Source organism: Symphodus melops (genome assembly GCF_947650265.1).
Source record: "Symphodus melops genome assembly, chromosome: 23".
NCBI lineage: Eukaryota > Metazoa > Chordata > Actinopteri > Labriformes > Labridae > Symphodus > Symphodus melops.
In genome coordinates, this window is record NC_136713.1 from 9,462,443 (window position 1) to 9,484,141 (window position 21,699).

The 21,699-nt window shown below is 41.0% G+C and overlaps 1 protein-coding gene across 1 annotated transcript in view; it reads right to left on the reverse strand.

The window, feature by feature from the left end:
* The window catches only part of filip1l (filamin A interacting protein 1-like), a 57,029-nt gene that overhangs the window by 27,085 nt on the left and 8,245 nt on the right, over positions 1–21,699 (reverse strand). Inside the window, exons 2-4 of the mRNA XM_079336458.1 lie at positions 9,620–9,959; positions 8,900–9,073; positions 8,617–8,795 (exon numbers count right to left, since the gene is read on the reverse strand). Of these exons, the coding sequence (XP_079192584.1) occupies positions 8,617–8,795; positions 8,900–9,073; positions 9,620–9,949 (683 nt within the window). The 5' untranslated portion in view covers positions 9,950–9,959. The remainder of the gene's footprint in view (positions 1–8,616; positions 8,796–8,899; positions 9,074–9,619; positions 9,960–21,699) is intronic.

The window sequence follows — 21,699 nt, forward strand, 5'->3', positions numbered from 1 at the left end:
TTGAGTTGTCTCATCCTCGAGCTGAGCAAAAAAAAAAAAAAAGCAACAATAGTGGTGTAAATCACTTCTACTTCACAGGATGTGATTTTATTGTTCTTCGTTGACCCAGCAAGGTGTTCTTCATCAAGATAAGTGATTCTTGGACAGATGTTAACTTGCACAAATGGGAGTGAGAATGTAGAGCCAAAGTTTCCATGCTGTCATGTAGTGAGAAAGAAAAAGATAACCAAAAGCGATCTTTCTTTGTGCCAAACACAATCCCATAGGTGGGGTTTGGTTGCCTGACTAAACCGACTCCTCTCAGGGGCTGAAACAGGATATGAGGTCATGAATTGTGCTGACATGAACGTCCTCCGTAGACTCATCTGCCATCTGTCATTAGTTGAGTGTGGAAACATCATTTTAAGATGTTTCAACATATTTAAGTTATATCCAGGTTACTGGAACATCAATATAGCACTACTGACCTTTTGGTCTTTGCTCATGTCAGTTGAAAAACAAAAAAAACGTCTTTTTAACTCGTTCTTAAAAATGTCAACACTATTTCAGGGAATCAGTTTGGAAAAAACCTTACAGCAAAACTCAAATATATTGTTGAATTATAATATCCCCACGATTCAGTCACAATCAGACCGTCAGATTTTATTCTTTTACAATATACTGTTTTCATAAAGCGCAGCAGTTGGGTTAAAGTTGAATGTTTATTTTCTAACATCTCAATCAAGTAATTGGCCTACCACAGCAGCGCAGTAATCCTGTCTTTGTTCAAAAGAAAAGGCGAGAAATGTCACCACATTGATTGACCTCTCCTGTTTGCACTATTCATTGCTGCCATGTCCAGATCGCCCATTCACCACAATGAGACATTCAAGTTGGCAGATCCAGGCAGGCTCATTCCCACCTCTATATTTCACTCACTATCTCGACACCAACTTGGCCGGCAGCGCAGGCACACACTCATTGTTCAGACACAGCAGCAGCTGCCAGCTACCAGGACATAATGTGCGAGTTTCTCGCTGTCGCTTCCTTCCAGCCTGACAGGACGGGAGGGAAAAATGGCTTCCCTTTGCCCTGTTTTGCCAAGCTGTAACTCAAGAAGGTGTCTGCTAGAACAAAAACAAGAAGAACTTAAATCAAGTAGATTAGACGTCGCTGACGGGTGAAGGTATCCTCCACAGTGTCAGATTTACACGTCTTTCTTTGGATTTACGTTGCCTCTTGCAATTTGCGTCTCGCCATCCTTCCCTGTCTCCAGCTCTAGCAGAGGCCAGGCACGGTTCCCAGAAAGCATAGAAATGTCATGCTAACTCTACATTAGCCGCATTTTTCCTCCCTGACCTCGGCCCTCCACCCTCTGTGCTATTTCCTTTCACAAATAGAAGATTAGCTCATACATCACTCCTGCAGATTCCCAGTCCCAAGAATCATTTGTCAGACTCTATTCAGAAGACTATTCATTTGTTTCAGCTCCTTTTTAACCTCTAACAGACCCAAGAACTAACAAAAAGCTTTAATAACACTGCTGCTCTCATAGTTTCACGACTACACTTGAAGAGGTGTGCCGTTTTTATGTTGTATGTTTTCAGTTATTCACCTTTCTCCTTTCCAGAAATGACAAACTAAGCTGTTTTCTTTGGATATTTTCACATTTCAAACCTTGCAGTAACACCAAACCAAACCTTAAATGTAACTCTGATTTATCTGGAAGTAGTTTGAAAGCTGCCTACTTGAACACATACCGACACTGCAAAACAAACGGCACATTTCAGTTCTATTTTTGGGCTGAGTTTTTTCTTCTTCTTCAACAAGTCTAAAAAAGGTTGGAAAAGTACAAATGCTACAAGCTAGAGTCGTTGTGGTCGGTGAGGTCTAATCGCTGCATTCTGTCAGGGAGATGTAATCACATTACGCCATGCAATGACGACTCTCCGGGCATAATTGCCACCTAGTTTGCAGATGTAGCGAAGTGATATGTTGAGTCTTAGACACACACACACGCACACACACAACACACACTTAAAGGTGCACACGTTAAAATGTGCACTTTTATGTGAGTTGTATCTGTTTTATCTTCGTGCTCTCTGTCTTCTGTCTGTTGACGCAGCAGTACCTGCACATGTGTGGATCCCGTGTCAAACGTCTTTAAGGTCGTCGTTTGGTAATCATTTACCAATGAAATCCAACTATGATGCATTATGTTGGACAAATGCAGCAAAAAAAAACCAACTTGAAAAGTCATTTATGAAATCACGAAATCAAAGGAGGGTATGTTTGTCTGGTCTCAGTACAATCCACCTTGTTACAGTAGAATGAGACAAATGGGCTTCAGGCCGAGGAGCAATCTGCTCTTTATCTTTCCAGAGCAGAGAAAGGAGTGTTGGCTGGCTTTAGGTCAGAAGAAGCTCACTTTTTCCTGAGATGTGGGAGTGATAGCGTGACGAGTCTCTAGACACACAAACAAAGGTAGTGCGAATCAGGGGGATGAATTCTGCTGAATATGGAAGCGTCTGTCCACTGACTTTTCCATCCCAATGTTCATGGAGCATAACAAACAAATATTCTGACTTTGATGGAAATCTTTTGCATAATCTTTCATCATCTGGTTTCAAAATTGTTTCATACTGTAGATCTGTCAGATACGACGAAGTGCTCTTCAATACACTGAAGTACAGATGACTGATATCGAACAGTTTTTATCTTTGTATTTTGATTTTTGTTTTGATTTTTTTCTGCATTACCGTGAGGATTATTTTTGATAATGTTTACCCAAGTGGGATTGTTGGGAGAAGTTGAAAATCTGCACTTTGTCTTTGTATGCAGTCGCAAAGGGAGTCTGATTCAAAGGACAAGACATGGCAACATTGGTAAAGTTGAATTTCATAGTGCAGTCTGTTCTCTATTTTGTGTCTTTTTGTTTTACCCCTTCACTTTCTAGATTACATGCATTCATACATTTAGTTTATCCGCTTGGTGCTCTGCAGCCAGACTCCATTTGCTGTTTACACACTGAAGACTCGCCGTAACCTGACGCATTTAGAGACCGCGCTGAATGTGTTTTGAAGGCGTGTAGAGCTGTGGCTGCATGTCATGTGTGTACTTTGAAGCTTTCCCTGAATGTGTCGTGTTTGTGTGATTCCTGACCTCAGCATGGGGCCTCGCTGCTGAACCTTCAAACTGTCTTACTGCAAACATGTGAGTGACGTCACGTACAGTACTCTGCTCCAGGAATCCATTTCCTTCCCTTAAAAGGACGAGTTCGACACAGAGCTTCGAAAAACACGTGTGAATTCTGTACTTGCATTTTGTTTGCAGATTTTTGCAGAAAGTTTAGAAGATGTTATTGCTGATACTCCATTGATCATATCAAAAGCTTTTCACTGGAATGTATAATATGTACCAGGCATCAGAGAAATACAGGTGTGCATCTGCTCAGAGCCAGGAAAGATAAAGCAACGCTCCCTAAAAGATCAGCTATCACATGTCAGCTCTGGTTGATGAATGAGGCGGGTACGTGTGGACTCTCCAACACTGATAATATCTGATCAACGCATGAGTGAAGAAAGGAAATGTGTACACACGGCTGCTCCAAAACTTCCTCAATCACGAGTCCAAAACACAGAACGTCTTAGTATTTTCTGCAAAGTTCACAACCTGTACCAGAAGAGACGGACGGGAATTAATAACCAAATGATCTCAGATCATAGAAAAAAAACAAAAAACAGCCTCTGTGTTCTGTTTCAAAAACAGGGCAGGTCTGGATAATAAGCATCCCAGCGATGATGAGGACACCACGCAGGAATGTTCTCGATCTGATCCACACGAGTGATGTCACCCTGCGCTGCGTTTCAAGTCAACCAGATGGCATGAAGATATATTGAGTGCCATGCAAATCATTACGAAGAGGAGGAAGGTCATGTAGTGTCACAGTCTGCAGCTACTGTGTTTTTTTTTTTATCTACTATATAAAAATCTGGGTTACAGTGATTATAACTTAGCGTGCCAGAAAATCACGTCAACATGCTCTTGTTTCATATCATCTTACTGCTGTTTTCCCAAAGCTTCGTTTCCATGACAAAATACAACTATCGGACTTCCCCGTCAAGGCCTAAATTGATTGTGTAAGAATAATGACTAACAAATACAGAAAATAACAATGTCATGATCTGCATGGGAAAGTACACACATCTTATTAGAGCCAATCCTGAGATGTTGCTGAACAGTGACATCCAACTCCCACTGAAACCTTTGAATGTTTATGTTGTCGACTGGTCCATGATCATAAAGGCCATACATTGACAGTAAATGGACTTAAGCGTGTAAGGTGCGTTTGGTGCTGTACAAAGGCTGAGTGCCTGATAGACAGGTAAAAGAAACAGCACAATCTGTTTTTCAGGTGGGTTTTAGTCTCTTGATTTTAGTATCTAAATCTGCTCCTTTCAACTTGTAATGTGGTTCTGTTCAGGGCTTTGTGAAGTTTGTGTGTTGTGCAGTAAACTTGATACCCATTAAAGGATCGAAAGCATCAAAGTATTAGAAATGAACTGAAAGTTAAACTAAAGTGCCACAAGCAAGACTTCCAACCATGAAAACCTTGAGTCAGTAACTGTTTGACTCTCCTCTTTCTTTGGTCTAAAATGATCCCAGACCAGCTGGCTCAGTAAACATGCGGGTGCTGTGTGCATTTTCCTCACATTACATCAGAGGAGCTGTAGGTGTCCAAGTTCATGTTTCATGCCTCTCTCTTGCTGCCATCTGGAGAAGTCAACGCATGAAGCGGCCTGCCGCAGCTTTAAATGGTAAAGATAGCAGGATGAGCTGGCTCGTGTTTCAGCGCGGCCAGGCTCCTCACATTGACATGAGGCAGTGTGTTCCAAACGTGAGCCGGGGTTTAAGTTTTTCTTTGCTGTGCATGATATCAGAGGATACAGATGGTCATAAAGTTCGCTCCTTGCCTTTTTATTTCGTTGCAAAAAAGAACAGAGGTGGATGAAACGCACGCAGCATGTGTGCTGAACTTGCGTTTAATGTCACATCTGTTGATGGTTAGGATGCTGCTCTCGCTCTCACAGCTCTCGCTGTAGGCAGCACACGACGAGGTCGACACTCTCTGACGACCGCTTAATCGCTAATTAATCAGAGGGCAGCCAGGTTTATCTCCAATCTGCAGCCTTGATTTAAATGCCTGTTAGGGCTTCCTCCTATGATAAAAGGTCCCTTAAAACAGGCGGCAGGAGATGAATCCATTTTCAAAGTGCTGCATGAACTCAGTGTAAATCACAACTTACTGCTTTCCGAGGCCCAGCAAAAGGAACCGATTCTATGCAGCTGAAATGCATCATACAAAAACACATACACATGTATGAGTGATATTAAAGCCCGCTGTGATTTGTTGCATATTGTAGTGTACGTGTCGAGCTGTGGCAGCCGGGCCCAAAACACACAGAGCTGTTTTAACTCTCCTCAAACAAGCGATAAGTGGCTTTGCCTTTTAGAAGTCAAAGCTTTTTTTGAGGTTTGTAGTTTTCTTAACTCTCTATAATAATGTTTTGGAAGGTGTGCAGAGCAGAACAGAAGCCGCAGAACAAACTTTGGGTTTTGTGTTTTTGGGCGAAGGACTAAAACGTCGTTTACTCAAGATCCTCTGGGATTCTCTGTTTCTTTCTGCCTGAGTTAGTCTTGATGAAAAGTCTGCTTCTCCAACCTTAGAGGATCAATGACCTGTTATATGACAGTCGTATATCTGCTGGTGGAAACTTTTTGTCAACAGCACTTGAAGTTTTCAGAGGTTATTCCCCATTGAATTGACTACCGGACAGCGAGTCCTAAAAGATAAATCTGGCTTCTATCAACTGGTTTTGTTATTTTCGACATCAGTTCCCCCAGTATTGTTACGATCTTACTCTCTGAAGTAATGGTTGTTATCGTAGAACGCCAGAACATTGCTTAAAGTTTTTGGCAAATGTGTATTTTTTTTTGTGTGTGTGTTAGATGATAAGCTTGACATCACTCCAATTTCTCAACAATAATTTGTAGCTGTAAAAGCAGACGACGGTTAGCTTAGCTTGGCAAAACAAGTTGTTCTGTAACGGCTGGTGTTGGCTCCAGTGAGTTGAAGTAAGTTTGAAGTAGAGTGGAAGAGATGCTTCCTGTGCGCCCTGCGTAGATATAGACCCACTCAAACCAGCACGTAAAACCACAAATGGATTGTATTATTCTATTGTATTGCAAATTGAATTAAACAAAAAACAATGAAGAGATGTCATTACAGTGAGTCAAAGTTTCACCAGCGAGTTTTCAGTTAATCTTAGTCAGTTATTTGACCATTCATCTTTGATTTCTGAGCTTCTCTTCCCTCTCATAAAGTTCACTCTCTGCCTTTTGTTTTTTAAGACTCTTTTATGACCAAAAGTAAGAATGCGAAACTGCAAAATGGAGGACAAAGTCGTCACAAACAGAAAGCAAATGTGCCTCAAACCGTGTTTCATTAAGTGAATCTCCTTCACATTCTGATGTACATGGCTGGACACCGCTGATTACACACATTTATAAACTTTACACATCACACTCTTGCATTAAACCATAACGGAGTACTAAGGTTCCCCCCCATACCAAGTTTTTCTCTTGCTTTTCAGTACATTTGCCCCCATGCTACAGTCTACTGGCAAACCCAAGACAGACAAAATACACCCTCATCAACTATTTCCATGGTAATCTGGCATCTTGTTGAACATGCAGTGTGATTGATGCTTCTCAGAGCTATTAGCTTAGTTTTCTTTTTTGTTCCCTTTTCAGTCGTATAAATCTGTTCGCCTGTTCTCACGAGGTAATTAGCTCGACCCTGGGCCGAGGTCTATTTTTCATGGCAGCCTGTCCTTTCCGACATGCTTGGTGACAAGGTGCAGACCATCGTCACACAGTTCTCTGGTCCAACTTAAACATGCTGCTTCGACTAAAGTGCGATGATGTGATTGTCCCAAATAGGTCACGGGCCGACATCCAGCTGTGTTTCCATTGTGAGATTATTTGCTGAGAGTGCATGTGTGTCTTTCGTGGGTGTGAGTTTGCCTGAACATGTTGTAGATTACTTTTCGGGTTGATTTATAAACCTTTGTGTGTTAGTGATATGTGCTAATGCTGTGGAAGCAGTAAACACAGCCTTGCACGGTAACAGCTCTCTGTGACATTTCAAGAAGAAATCAATCAGAACTTGTTTCCACTCTTGGCCTCCATCCATCTGTGTCTGAGGGGGCAATGTTAAACAACATTTCCAAAGAAATGATCCCAGACTCCTCTCCCATTACAGTATTTATGGATACAAGTTTCACCATTTGTGGCGTTAAACCCCTCTGCAACATGTTTGTACTGTAACCTAAAGTAGCTCCCATCACAGGGCTGAATGTTTAACAGAAGCACCGGAAAGAAAGAGTTATATCTGCTGCCTCTGAGCAAAAATGCAGACTTAGCTACAGTAAAGCTTTTTAAATTCTTCTCCACACAGCAGCTGTAAATGTAAAGCCTGTGTGTCTTCAAGCTCAAACCTAAATGATCTGCCGACAAATTCTTGCCTCTCTTCTCTTGGTTTCGCTGGATCGTCTCCAGTAAAAACTCTGAGTTTGCTCCAGGTTTGTGCAGAGTGGTTCAATAAAAGGTGATAATAAAAGTTAAGGACTTACAGCAGGTCATGGGAAAAACAATAGTGGAATACTTTCGTCTGTTTTTCCCTCCTGTAATCCCGAGGAAGACGCTGATTTAATGCTAACATTACATTGGATTATAAAGACATTTATATTTGGCAGAGCAAGAGTGGCTGGAGTTGGATAAAGGATATGCAAACTTGTGCGAGATGAAAATCTGCTGAAGAGCCAGACACTGAAGATATTCAATGGCCCACTATCCTTATCCTTCATCACAAGGTCATGGAATAAGACAAACAATTTGACTGTACATTTGCAAGGCTTAACAGGCCCTGAAACTCTGAAGAGCATGCTGACATGGACTTGTACAGATACTTGTGATCAGCTAATGCAAAATGCTTATTGCAGTTTGGCTCAGATTGACAGTGCACTCAAGGGCTGGATTCATTTCAGATTGCTGTCTTACCTTTGAAGGTTTCTTGAGATAATAAGTCTTTTCTGTTCTGCCTGTTGAACCTTAGTGGAACAGGAAGTGAGTCGCCTTGGCTGGTTTATTGAAGGATATATTTGTAGCAATTTGTACACAAGAGCACCTCAGGCCTTACTGAGAGCATAGTTTCAAAAAACCCAAGATGGCGAGGTTAAAACATTTAGCCTTGCTGTTAACAAATAAAGGGATTAGCAAACCAATGGAACATACCACAGAGGCTATTTTCACGAATTAAGTTCAGTCCATTATTGAAATGAGACACTAAAACTTTTTGACAACCTTTTCAAATCTCATGGGCTTGGTCAAGGGCATCCAGGGTCAGCCTGTAGGTCAGATATCCCAAACTAAAAATTGTGTCTTATCGAGTTAATATACGCCACCAGATCTTCCAGTGGGAAATAAAACAATATGGTCACTGCAATGCAGCAGCAACAACTGTGGCCACGTCTGCCAGATAACTTCCAAAGCGCTCGGGTTAATTCGAACACTGACCTCTCGCGCTCCTTCTCCAGCAAGTTGGTAAACTCGTCGCTTTTCTTCATGAACTCTCCGTGGTTCCTTTTCTCATCCTGTAACTTGTACAGGGCCTGCTTGTGCGACTGCTCCACCATCAACAGCTGCTCCAGCATCCGCCGGTGCGTCTCTCTCTGCTTCTCCACCAACTTGTCCAGCTGTGAGGGAAGCGAACGAAACATCTGTCATTTCTGGACTGCACTTTTTATGCTAGATGTTATTTAGTAAGATTATAATATATAACATTTACAGTTGGTGTTACCTCTTCCATGGGTCTCTCATAAATGTCCTCCTGCAGGTCGTCAGACTTGCCCTGTATGGAGTCTCTCTGCAAGGCCTGAAGGACTTTCTGTGGTGTGACAAATCCATATTTGGCCTCCAACAAAGCCAAGTCGATTTTCTCTGCCTTCAGCACTGTGATCACCTCATCTCTGGCCTTAAATGGTCAAGAACATTGATGTGGTTAAATTCAATTCTGCGGATTAGCATATAGCAGACTTCCAATACTCTAGGATGAAAAAAGGATGAATCTTACAACTTGAGATGTGTAAAGTAACCTGAATAATGTATAACCGATGGTCGACCTTGTCTTGGTCCTTGCTCTGTCATCTTTGGACAAGTAGATATACGGTTTAAATATCTCACGTTTGCCAATTAAATTAGCAGTTTTTTTCAAAGCTAAACTGACCAAATCCAGCCTGTGTCTTCTTACCATCAACAATACAGAATATGCCTTGTTTCTATCATACAACAACCGTGCCAAGAGATTCCTGGATCTGATTCTGGAATGACAGAAAGTAGCCTCAGCTGTTAGCTGTCCATTAACACCGGCTTTCAATCCATCTCTAGTGCCAACTGCCCATTGACTGTCTATGTGACTTGATGTCCGACTTGGGTTAGTGCCATGTCTGGAAACCCTGCCTGTTGCTGTATTGGTGAAATGTTCTAAAGGCTAAGTCCATCATTTAACAGTTTCCATTACCTGCAGCTCTCCTTCCAGCAGGCTCAGGAGAAATACCATGTCATCCCGAGAAAGGTCCCTGCCCTTCTCCCTACGACCACCCTTTGCTGCACTACTGGTGCTGCTGCTCCCACTCCCATTTCCACTCCCACTTGCACAGGTGCTGTTCTTTGTCGTCTTGTGATTGCGTTGGATGGTGCCGGTGTCATCAGGGGGTTCTCTGTGTCTGCTGCGACGTTCAGTCCTTCCTGCAGGATCCTCTCGTTCTGCAGAACTCTTGCGTGAATCTGAATGCTGCTGTGACAGCTTGGCCTTGGTTACGTCCTCCAGACTGTTGCTGCGGGATCGCATGTTCCTCTACCTGCAGAGTCAAAAAGATACATTATTATCATTCTGCATGCAAATGTGAACATCAGTCTTCTGCACTTTGTCTTACTTGTGAAGTTTTAGTTGATTAGTTGATCGATAACAGGAAAAATGTTACGGTCCATTCTTTTCACTGACCTTAATAAACAGTTCAGCTTAATTTTTATTCAAAAGATATAAGAATTTGTTTTAGGTTCACGTCATGCTGTTCAGATAATGCCTGTGCTGTCATCACACCCTAAGTAGGCCGTCAAGTAGAGCTCCGTACTACTTCCAATTCCACATTTGTCATCCATTCAGCCATCGTCATGTCGTCATTGCCTGACATCTTATTATTAGTCACTCAGCGGAATAATGTCCTCATCATGTCGCACCCCCCCGGCCACAAAGCATGAATACGCCACAAATTCTCAGACAGTGCCAGAACTTTTTTTCTGGACCCTGAACCTCGAGTGCTTTCAGAACAAATTTCCCTGAACTGACGGCTGTCATTTACAGTCAATGGATTTCCCCATAGCGTGAAATTTTTCCTGGGCCTAAAAGTTTAGGAACTGGAGCACTGCTCTTGCGTACCTACTTAGTTTCACTGACGGTGATAGGTGGTCGGATGCGTTTGTGCCGAGTGATTGGGATATAGGGTAACATCATAAGGAGCCATTTAAAGCATCATGGCTTCCTCCCAAGGCCTGTTTAGTATACAGTGCGTCTTTGTGACATCTGGCGTATGAATAGGCCATTCAGTGACTCACTGACTATGATAAATCAAACTAGCATAAATACATGCATGTCGTAAGCCACAGGCTCACAAGCAACAAGAACTATAAGCTCCTTTGCCAAGACAATCAAACGTTTTCAGCATCATATTCAGCTAAAGAACAAACATGGACTGAAGCAAATAACATGCCGAGACTCATTTCTGAGAGAATAATCTGCCTGAAGGCATTACATCATTGTGTATCCTGCTCAACGCTTATCAAAAGATTTCCAACAAAGCTGTAAAGTCACTCAAGCCAACAATGTCTTTTTGCCAAAAATGTTCTCATCAAATGTTCAATCATAATCTTTATGACGAAGGTAACTTAAATACTTGTAAATATTTAAAGGCAGCTTCTTTTAAATGAAAAAGTTCCCTTCAACCGAGGCGCCACCCAAGGCTTCTTGGTGGCTCAGAAACAGCAATGATTTAAGCTTTTTTAGGCAGTCTGATTCTTGTATGAGTACATCTCTGTAGAAGTCTCCTTAAATCATTTAAAGCAGTTACTGAACAGATCTTTACTCTGATGAAATAGGAATGAGCTTTGTATGGAATAAAATTCAGTTTTAAATGAAACGGTAGACAGTGTTAAAGATTAGCTCCTTCTTGATCAGCTACAATATTAATTCACCTTTTGTACTGTTTGTCAATACATCAGTGTAATAACCATATAATGAGTACTTTCATCTGCTTAAAAGGAGTATTTAAACTATCTCCTTTAACTTCAGAAGACTTCAGATGCAAGATTATTTTAAATTGTACATTTGTATTGAGCTAATAATTATTGATAAGAAAGTTCTGGATGTGTCATCTATCACATCAGTAAATGAATGGAATAGAATCAAAAGCACTTCAAAACAATGTGAGTGTGTTGTCTGTATTTGCCATCTCTAACTTAAGCCAGCTCTTTAAGAGCAAAACTTGAAGATCTGGATGAACAAATCAAAATGTCAGAACTGGACTTTCAGTTCGGTTGCCACAACGACAGAAAGGAAGATCTCACATCTCTGGCAGAATTTGCCTGCGAGGCCATAATTGCACTCTCGAAACATTGTGTTCAAACTGCTGCGGTGTGTGTCCGGCCTCTGTGTGAGGCCCTCTGACAGTTTATGAGTAAGAAAGATGGCTGGATGATTGCATTGTGCACACTCTAGGCAAGGCGCCACATGATTCAGAGCTGAGGTAATTCCCTGCCGTCTAAGACAGACGCCACATCAACGTACTCAGATCAAGACACAACTGTTGGAAATGTGTTTGTGTTTGGGCATTCAATTCTTGTGAAATATGCAGAGGATGCAGTTTGTAACCTTACCCTGAGCGTCATTAGAACAGTATGTCATCTGTCTAACAAGTTTACATACATAATTAATTTCAGTTCTCAGTCACTCCTGCACAACTGCAGCTAGTTAAAATGAACAAAGACATGATGCAACAAACGCACACTTGCATAAAAAGCAGCAGGATACAATTTAGGACTGAGATTGTGCAACAAATCATGAGGTCACAGACATGTAACGCAGCTCTGCTGGGATTCCTACATGTGCAAGTATCACATATCTGCAAAATCTCCAAGATGGATCACAAATATATCACATAGTTCATAAAAAGGTTCACAGAGGGGATGGGAAAACTGCTCCACACTGGATCTGACTTATCTCCAAATCAGTCCCTTACTGCCGTTGTGGGAGACGAGTAAATTAGTTTGGAGATCAGGGTTGTATCTCTGACGAGTGATGTTCGTGGCTTTTTAGTTATTATAAAGAAAAGCAGCCAAATTCTGACACACTGCTATGGTGAGAAAAGTCCAAGAAAGCTGGCCACACCGGGGTTGATTTGTGTTCATGTAGTGGTGTAAATAATGTGTTGAACTGTTGCTCTGCTCTTTAACACATTTTTCTCCTTTCCAAAGTCTGATTCTGTTACTAAAAGGTTTATTTTACCAATTTTCAAACAAAAGCCTAACTAAAACTGAAGCATTTTATGTCACAGTTTGGCAGGAAGATTTCCTAAATAAGTGAAATAGAAGAAACTAATTGTTCATTTAATCAAACAGTTGAGTAAATATGAAAAAGAAATCAGATCCCATTTTTTCTTCGCCGTTAAGCTTTAAAAGCCAATCACAGCATCACAGTCTGATTCCAAATAAACACAGGGTGTAAATTGACTTTGGAAGGAGTCGTTGCCAAACACAAACACAACTTACAAAAAAAACACTGTTTGGAAATTTCCTTTGGGCTGTCCTGTGCTTAAGGAGGCAAAAACACTGACTTTAAAATGCCAGTGTGCGCTGTGTGGGCACATATTTTCTTCATGACAGTGTTGTGTTGTTTGTGTCGTCAGTTTGAAAAAGGTGTGAAGAAGAAACTGCCAAAACACAGTTAATTAGTCACCATCTGTTGCAGGAGACCTCAGATAACCCTGTCAGAGTCTTACAGGACTTTTCTTTTCTTTTTTTAGCAGATTAACTCAGAAGAAAAGTAGATCATGCTGGTGAATATATTGATGTTATGAAAGTCTTGGGACGAATTAAATCAGTGAAGATTTGGGAAGATGTCTATTTTTGACATGCATGAACCTGACACACAGTGTCAGTATTTGTCTTGAAGACGCCGACTCTTAATCCTTAGTTACATTTGATGTCAAATCTGAAGCCTGCTTCCCTCCAGCTTATTGTTTGAATTTCGCCCTGAACTCCGTTGGTAAGGATTTAAGGGTGGAGTTTGTGGCCTGTGAATATTTTAAAGCAACAAAAGTCACTGTACATCTGCAGCTGTTTTATAAAGAAACCACATTATAATGATTGCTGCACGAGCAAAAGTGAAGTATTTTTCGTCTGCAAGCTTTTTCCAGAAATCTTAATAGGATGTCCTTATCTTGAACTCAAACTAGAGTCTTTATTTTGTAAGTCTTGTATGTCCATTATAGCACCTGGGTTCCTGCTTGTGCCAACACATACTACAGTTTAACTTAAATAGTCATGTGATGAAGCTCAGTGCGCCCGACCAAGCTGCCGTATTTAAAGAGTTTGGAGAGGGAATGTGTTGAATATTCCCTCTTTTGAAATACTGTTGTCAAGTTTGTACTTGTACTTCTAATACATCATGATCTCCATCTGTTGATGTACTTATTGAGAGTTACTGCTTGAATGAACGGGTGTGTGACATGTGTAAAACTGCCCAGAGATGACTTATCCGTGCTTTGTCTTCTTACTAATCCCATGCAGCCAGTGTCAGGTCATTCTGTCAGAGCAGCTTGAATAAACTCCAGTCCTTTTTCATTTTGTTAGCGGGGATCAGTGCCAGAAGGTGATGTTATTATGATTAACAGGTGCTCAGATGTTATGCAAGGAACTTGGCCGCTTAGTTCGGTTCGGGTAATAAAGGCGACTCATTGAAAGGAATCATTCAAGCCCATGCTCAGTAATACACAGAGGGAGGATTAATGAATGTGCTTTTTTAGTGTACAGACTCGATGACTTTTCATTGAAGGCATGCATACATTTATGCATCGATGTATAACACATGCACACACAGCGAATCAGGGTTGGAGCAAGTGGACACATGCACTCAGAGCCAAAGTAAGGCTTGTTTTTTGAAGTGAAAGTGCGGCCATGGTAATGTCTCTAATAGAATGTATTGAGACAAGGTTGGGCATGGAGCTTAATGCTAATGACAGCGCGCTAACACGCTCAAATGATTAACCTACCATGCAGATGTTTGAGATGGATTTCTTAGTTAAAACTTAGTCAAATGAATCGATTGTTTTCCTTATTCTTTCACTCAGATAATGGAAATAATAAAATGACCTTTAACTCTAAAAGAGTATTCACACAGTTTGGTTTCATTGCTTTTACTGGAGTAAATGAACGTAATACTCCCTCCTCCATGGCGTACCGTATTAGCATGCAGACGTTTGATAACACAAAATACAGTGACTAATGTGAAGTTTATTCGTCTGGCAGCTCGTTTGGCCTGATAATGACACCATGTGAAAAGCCTTGAGTTAATAAAAGTTGTGAAGAGTCTCGCTTTGGCAGCATGAATGTTTAAGCAAAATGTCATTACTGTTCTTTTAGTAGTTGTTAAGATTCAAAGTGGTGGTCCGACCGTCCAATGTTATCATCCCAAGAGGCGCGCTCAAAATCAGCAATATTAGTAAAAACACAACTTGCTTATTCATTCATAAGTTTTTCCCGTGTTTTTCCTTCGTCCCTGAGGACCTTCCATTACCTCGTGCTCTCATTAAGCAGCGTGGACGATGTCTGAGGCCAAAAGTAAAGCTGTTACTGGAAACAGTTGGCAGTTTGGGCTTGTCTAGCTAGGACCACCAAGGCTTCCTCGACTCACTACCAGGTCAAAAGGCTCATTCATTCAAAGAGTTTCGAAGCAATGAACTCACAGAGACAGCCAGCCAGCCAGTCACTAACTCATAAACGTCCATCTATAATGGCCATCCAGTATTTATACCGCACATCTGAACACTTAAGGAAGCCATAAAATGTATTATTTTGGGTCTTTATGATTTTGGGTCTTTTCTGTGACTTTTAGGACTCACAATCTGAGGTGGCACCACGCCCCTGCCACACACACGCGTATATGTTTATAAAAAGCCTTTTCCAAACGTATTAAATATTTTGTAATACCTTCAAGGACACTCAAATACACGAACACTTGCCGTCTAAAAAAAAAAAACCTTTTTTAGTGATGACTTCACTTTTCATGTGAGCTGGAAGTGAAGCAGAGGCCTGCCAGTTAAAGTCGGGAAGGTGAAAGGTGAGGAAGCAGGTGTGCTGCAAAAAAAAAAAAAAACACACACACCTCTTCCCTTTTTACACACACACACACACACACACACACACACACACAATTTATATGCCTGGAAACATCAGTAGCTTGCAGAAAGACACACACAGACTCACAGAACACAAGCACGCATGTACACACCCTCACAAATTACAGAGTAAATTCCTGCAGTCTGACATCATGCGGCTGTCAATATGATTGAGGGGAAGAGACAGAGATCAAAAGAAAGCAGGGAAAGGGAAGAGAGGGAGGGGAAAGATGGAAGATCTGTAGGTAGTATGCAGCGTACTGTACACAAAGTGTATACTAAATCACCACTTACAGTAATTACAGCACGAGGTCTTTAACATTTCTCAACCTCTGCTTGATGTAGATTGTTTCGTCATGCACGCCACTTTTTCCTTTTAGGTTCCAGTAAAGTTCACATTATAATTTATGATCGAGATTCTGCTTAAACAATGACCCGCTCTCTTACATAACTCAACCAATGTTTATAAATTAAATCCAACTTTTACAAACCAATGGAAGTGTTTTCTTTAGCATTTGTGTGCAAACATATCTGAAAGATGTTGTAGTCCTAGTCCAAGGCTCGTTTTTTTTTCATGTCACATTTTTACATTTTACTCTTAAAATCATGAACTGAGATGCATTATTTAGTTGTTTTGTGAAAAGTATCTGACTTCTCACCTCACAATGAAGCGATTTTCTAAAAACTGTTCCTTTTGAAGCTGGTGAGCAAAGAATTCATCAGGGGAAACAGCCGATTTTATACAATATAGCAGAAATGTTAGGCTACAGTGGATTGGTACGTTACGCATACAGAAGCAGGATTCATTTCTTCCAGTGTGCCTCACAATCTCTTTGTGACCCATGAAAGATAGCTCATGCAGAGCAAGAGCTGCTTTTCACAGAGAAGAGGTTCATAGCAAATCCAGTTTAAGACGCTCGTTTTCAGCCCAGCTGTATAGTGAAGTCATGCATCAATATATCAGAGTTAACCGAGCACAGGAGGAAGTAAACGAACGAGACAAAAGCCAAGTCACACGTGTGTCCAATCAGCTCAGGTGCCACACTGTAGGTCATGTGTGATGAGTGTGAGGTCACAGCTATGTGCTGGGCTGTCTAAATAAAGATCCACTTTTTTGGTTTTTGTACCAGTACCTTGATGCCTTAATGACAACCAGATAGATGTTCTGTGTTACTTCTTTTAGTTTAACCATCAAGTGTTTCAAACTTTAGACACGCAAGGTAAGAATGAAGCTGTAGTGCTTCTCCTGAAAGTTGCATGCTGTGTGTGTGTGTGTGTGTGTGTGTGTGTGTGTGTGTGTGTGTGTGTGTGTGTGTGTGTGTGTGTGTGTGTGTGTGTGTGTGTGTGTGTGTGTGTGTGTGTGTGTGTGTGTGTGTGTGTGTGTGTGTGTGTGTGTGTGTGTGTGTGTGTGTGTGTGTGTGTTGGGGGGGGAGAGAAGAAAAAAATGACTGAAATGTTTACAAACAGTGCATCGGTTGCCGCAGCAACAGGTAGCGATCAGCCCTCTGGCCTCGAGGTCGGATGAGGTGCCATAAAACCGTCGGAGATGCTTCCTGGGATCATTAGTGTGCTGGACTGTAAAGCAACAAGAGAAGTGGTTTGGGAATTCCTTTGTGCTGAAGTCGTGCACAGGAGCACTCGAGGACACAAAAAGATGAATTAGCTGAGATTTAGGGCACAATGTCAGGGACTCGCTGCTCCAGGACTGATAGTTGCTAAAAATGCCCGATGGGTCTAGAGGAAAACTGCAGCACATTTATTTCTTCTTTCTTTTTTATGACGCAATTCCAGGAAATCTGTGGACAGGCCAGAAACTGTAACATTTCTTAATGCACGCATGTCAAAAAGACAGGGATCTTATTCAGTAAGAGTTTAGTTCCACTGTGCATTTCTAAATCTGATTATGTGGAATAAACTCAATGAATTGCAACAGATGAATAGCATGCAAGATCTTCCAGCTGGATATAGAGAGGTGATAATAAATACCACTGGTATAGAGGTACACGAAGAGAAACTGTTAGGCACCAGGGGGCGCCATAATGCCAAAAGATTTCAAACCTTCAAAACTGTGGAGTTAGGGTTAGTATGTGCAAACATGAATAAAACCACCCAAATATAGCCCTTACATGTGAGGTGGGAGCTATAAAGACCATTTAAAATAGCTTTAAACCTGTCCAGTGTTAAACTTTACAAAGACACATACACACTCTGCTTGGTTGGAAAACAGTTCAGGAATGTTAATAGAAAAGCTTAAAATGAACTTTGTGTCATAGATGATCAAATCCAGAATCTTTGCGTATGATTTCCATGCCAAAACTTTGACTGATGGGAGCAGCATGTTCGCTACATCTTTATGTCAATTCTTAGTAGACGTAGACGTGCTCGAGTCTTTCTGAGTGTAGCCCGGACTGAGATGTCACTTGGTGAAGTAACGACAAGCAACACACACTTTTTGAGCAACTTGAACATGAATATTTGTATCTTCTTTTCCCACTGATGCTGTCTGACCTAAGACAGACGAGGGACTCTGTTTCTGATTAGCTCCTCCAGGTAACAGACTGTGAGGACAGTGGGGACGGTTATGCTTCTGGGAACGTAGGAGAAAAGACAGAGCGTGGATTGTGACTCACACTTCCTCTGCCAGCTTTGCATTTGAAGAGTTTTCAGTCTGGGAGGAGCGCCAAGTCTGATGCTGAACTTTGAAATGTGGCCAAGCATACATGCAATTAGTCTTACTTACTGCACTGAATGTGTTAATGCACACCATCACGTATGCTGTCTGTTTTTTGTCTCGTTTGGAGAAAACTGTTGCCATGACAATATCTTTCCCATGATCTCATTCACCTTATTTTCACGCCATGATAAAGGTCGAGTAGGTAGATTAAATACAGTGTAGTGCTTCATTGTTGTTGTATGAATGAAGTTTTATTTTGGCTCTAATTTTAATTTTGTTGTTTCAGTTGCTTACCAAGAGAAAGCGCTAACAGCTAACAAATGTCAATCACAACCTTGAATGCAGCAGTTCAACAGTATGAAATGATTTGAGTCGTCGTCCCCTGAGTATGTCATTACAGCAGAAATGGCCTCTGTGAACGCTCAGCCAGAACTGACAACCTAATTGTAATGCTGTTTTGATTCAACAGAACATGAGACACATGCAGGCAACCTCATTGTCTAAATGACGCTCTCTAAACTTGCCTCTGTATTTGGCCAGGTCTCATGGAAGCCTCGATACATGCCTCTGACATGCAGAATCTATTTAATATGACGTATCAGCTTTCCTCCACTGGCAGGTGCTCTATCAGACTGTAACCTTGTCTGTTTTGGAGCAGGTGATTATGAGAAAGAGAAGCTGGAGGGCTGATGGGGTTTGAGTTGGCCTGGAGCTGCTGGATGGTTTTAATAACATTCATATCATACGACAGGGTCGTCCGGTTCAGTGGCAGGCTGGCTGCTGTCTCAGACATTAACATGACTTTGTAATGTTGGGTCAAACTCAAACGTACAGTACAGTGTTCAACTCTGCAGTTTCCTGGGAGCTTAGAAGCCTTAAGCACCTTTTTGGCTTTACAATCTGCAACTGTTCACTCTCATTAATGCTGCAACTGCTTCAGGCTACATTCCCCCCAAATCTATTTTAATTGAAGGTGAAAACCCACTGCGTCCAAACAAACATTTGAGTTTTAAACGTCATGTCTTTTCCACATCCATACAGCTTGTTCATGTCGGTGTTGACTCTGTAATTTGAAGCTTTGCTGCACGAAATACTGCAAAGAAACACCTGAGACTTTTGTATTTGTTTGTTTTCCTTCGATAAAAGGAAAACATTACAGAGGACATATATGGTTGACTTTAAGTGCTAAGCTTCAAAAAACGTAAAAGCAAAAATTCTGATATCTGGGGCTCAAAAATGTGGACATCTACTAGATGTGGATGGAGCAAAACATGTTTTTTTAGAACAATAACACTTTAGTATCAGTGTCGGCCAAGTTCAGTTTAAAAATACAGCAACAGTGTGAGCTACATGCTCAGTTTTACAGTAGCAACCACTCGGTTAATAAATGGAACAAAAAGCTCTCCCACAGTTTCACATGAATGATTGCATCTGGTGTGTTTATTGTCATTGCAATTTTGTAAAGAAAATCTTATTTTGTTATACTAGAAATATTTGTTGGTCCGCTGGGAAGGTAGCGGAGCACAAAAGGACCAGAAATGAAATTGTGCCTTCCACACTTGTAGCAGCAAAAGCTTTGTAGTTGAGATGCATAAAACTAATTTGCATCATGTATAGAGCCCGACTGTGCTGAACTGCTGAACTGTGAGAGCATGCCACTGTCCCATTTTCCTGACTGATAGGTTTGTTTTGTGTTGGACAACTTTCAAAAATACATTTCAGATGTCTGAGTTTCCCGTGATTAGGCAACAGTTTAAAAACACTGACATCTCTTTTCATATTTCAAAATGTAATCCTGAGCGCCCACAGGACAGAGGCTATTCACGCAAACAAAAACACGAAGCAGGAGTAGAAAATAGCTAACATTTACTTAAGTACTGTGCAATTCAGAGTATTTTTAATAGTTGGTGAGTTTCAGTTGCATGCTTAATTATACATTTAAAACATTTCTGAAGTTTTTAAATGTTTAACTAGCAAACAAAACAAGGATAAAATATATGTTCTTTAAAAATGTCTAATTTAAGCATAAATAAAATAGATAAATAAAATGTGGTTGTAAAAAATATCTGCACATAAGTTCCTTATTTTCTATTTTAATACAAGTCATTACCTAGGTGATGCTGTCTGTCAAAAGTTTCGGATTTGATTCTAACACTTCTTTTGGATTGATTATTGTTCAGAGGTCTAAGCTTTGTTCAGCCAGCAGAGGGCAGCACTTTTTAATTTTCTGGAGGGGCTGTTTTGAGCTCATGTGCACTCTGAATGATGCTGCTCAGCTCTGTAAGCATTTTCTTTATTTTATTATATATTTATTTTATAAATTGGGATGTTAGATGACTGCCATTCAAATCAACATGTAGTTAGACTTGTAAGACAATAGGCACGTGTACTTTTGATTAAAAAGAAACGGAGTTGAAAAACAAAAAGCAACAACACTGCAGTGAAAGTGCCAAAAAATGGCCCTAACTAACATGTCAGAAGTTGAAAAATGTTGGTATAGGAAACATTTTCGAGCACCTGGTTCTGAACTCCCAACCTGTCCCTGTGTAGTTTACTGTGTGTTAAATGCATAACTGGATCAGTGGCATGCAAACAACTTACATCATGAAATACCTAAGATGACATTTAGTCGGAAAAGCTGCCACATAGTTGTGTCATGGTTTTACAATTGAGAGAGTGCAGTGGATTGATTTTCTGTTTTCCAGGGAACAGAAACTCAACCTTTATCAAGCTTTGGAGTGTTTTTGGTTTACGGGTATGTGACTCTTGATACCTGTAAGGAAGAACCCAAAGAAACGTGCTGTCCTTGTACATCAGCAGATTAGAAAGTCAAAATATTCAACAGCTGCTCAGCAGGCTGTCTCTCTGTTTGCACGCTCTATGAGACTCAAAGTCTGTACCGTCCAGTAGAGAAAGAATCAAATGCTAACATCTCGTCCAGAATAAGCTGAAGATTAAAGCTAGCGTACTCCCATCGGTTAGAAAACAAAGGCATCACCTGACACTCATTCACTCTTTAACTGAAGCGTTCCTGGCCTGTCCATCCATCTGTGCAGAGGCAGAGGATTGACAGTAGAGGATTACAGGGTCACAGCATCCATCAGCTGCTTCACATGCTGCAGCTTTATCCTCAGCACACAGACCTAAGTATCTGACTTAGTTAAAATTGAAATCCTCATAGATTGATAACCTCAACAATATCATCATTTGGTTGTGTTTTTGAGCCACGTTAGCAGCATGCCTATTTATTTTGCTCAATCAGTCTTCCACTCTGCCCCAGAGTGAAGCGTTTTTGGATGGATTGTCTGACAAGATAACGCAAAAGTTGTACCACTTGCATGCTTTCTCCCATGGTGAGAAAAAAAGCCAAGTTGTTTTTTTTGTCCGAACCCCTATCCCTATGACTATTGCGTCCTCTCCTCTTTGCTCGTAATCCAATCTGTCTGGAGGCCGACAAACCACGGGCTAAAATTAGGG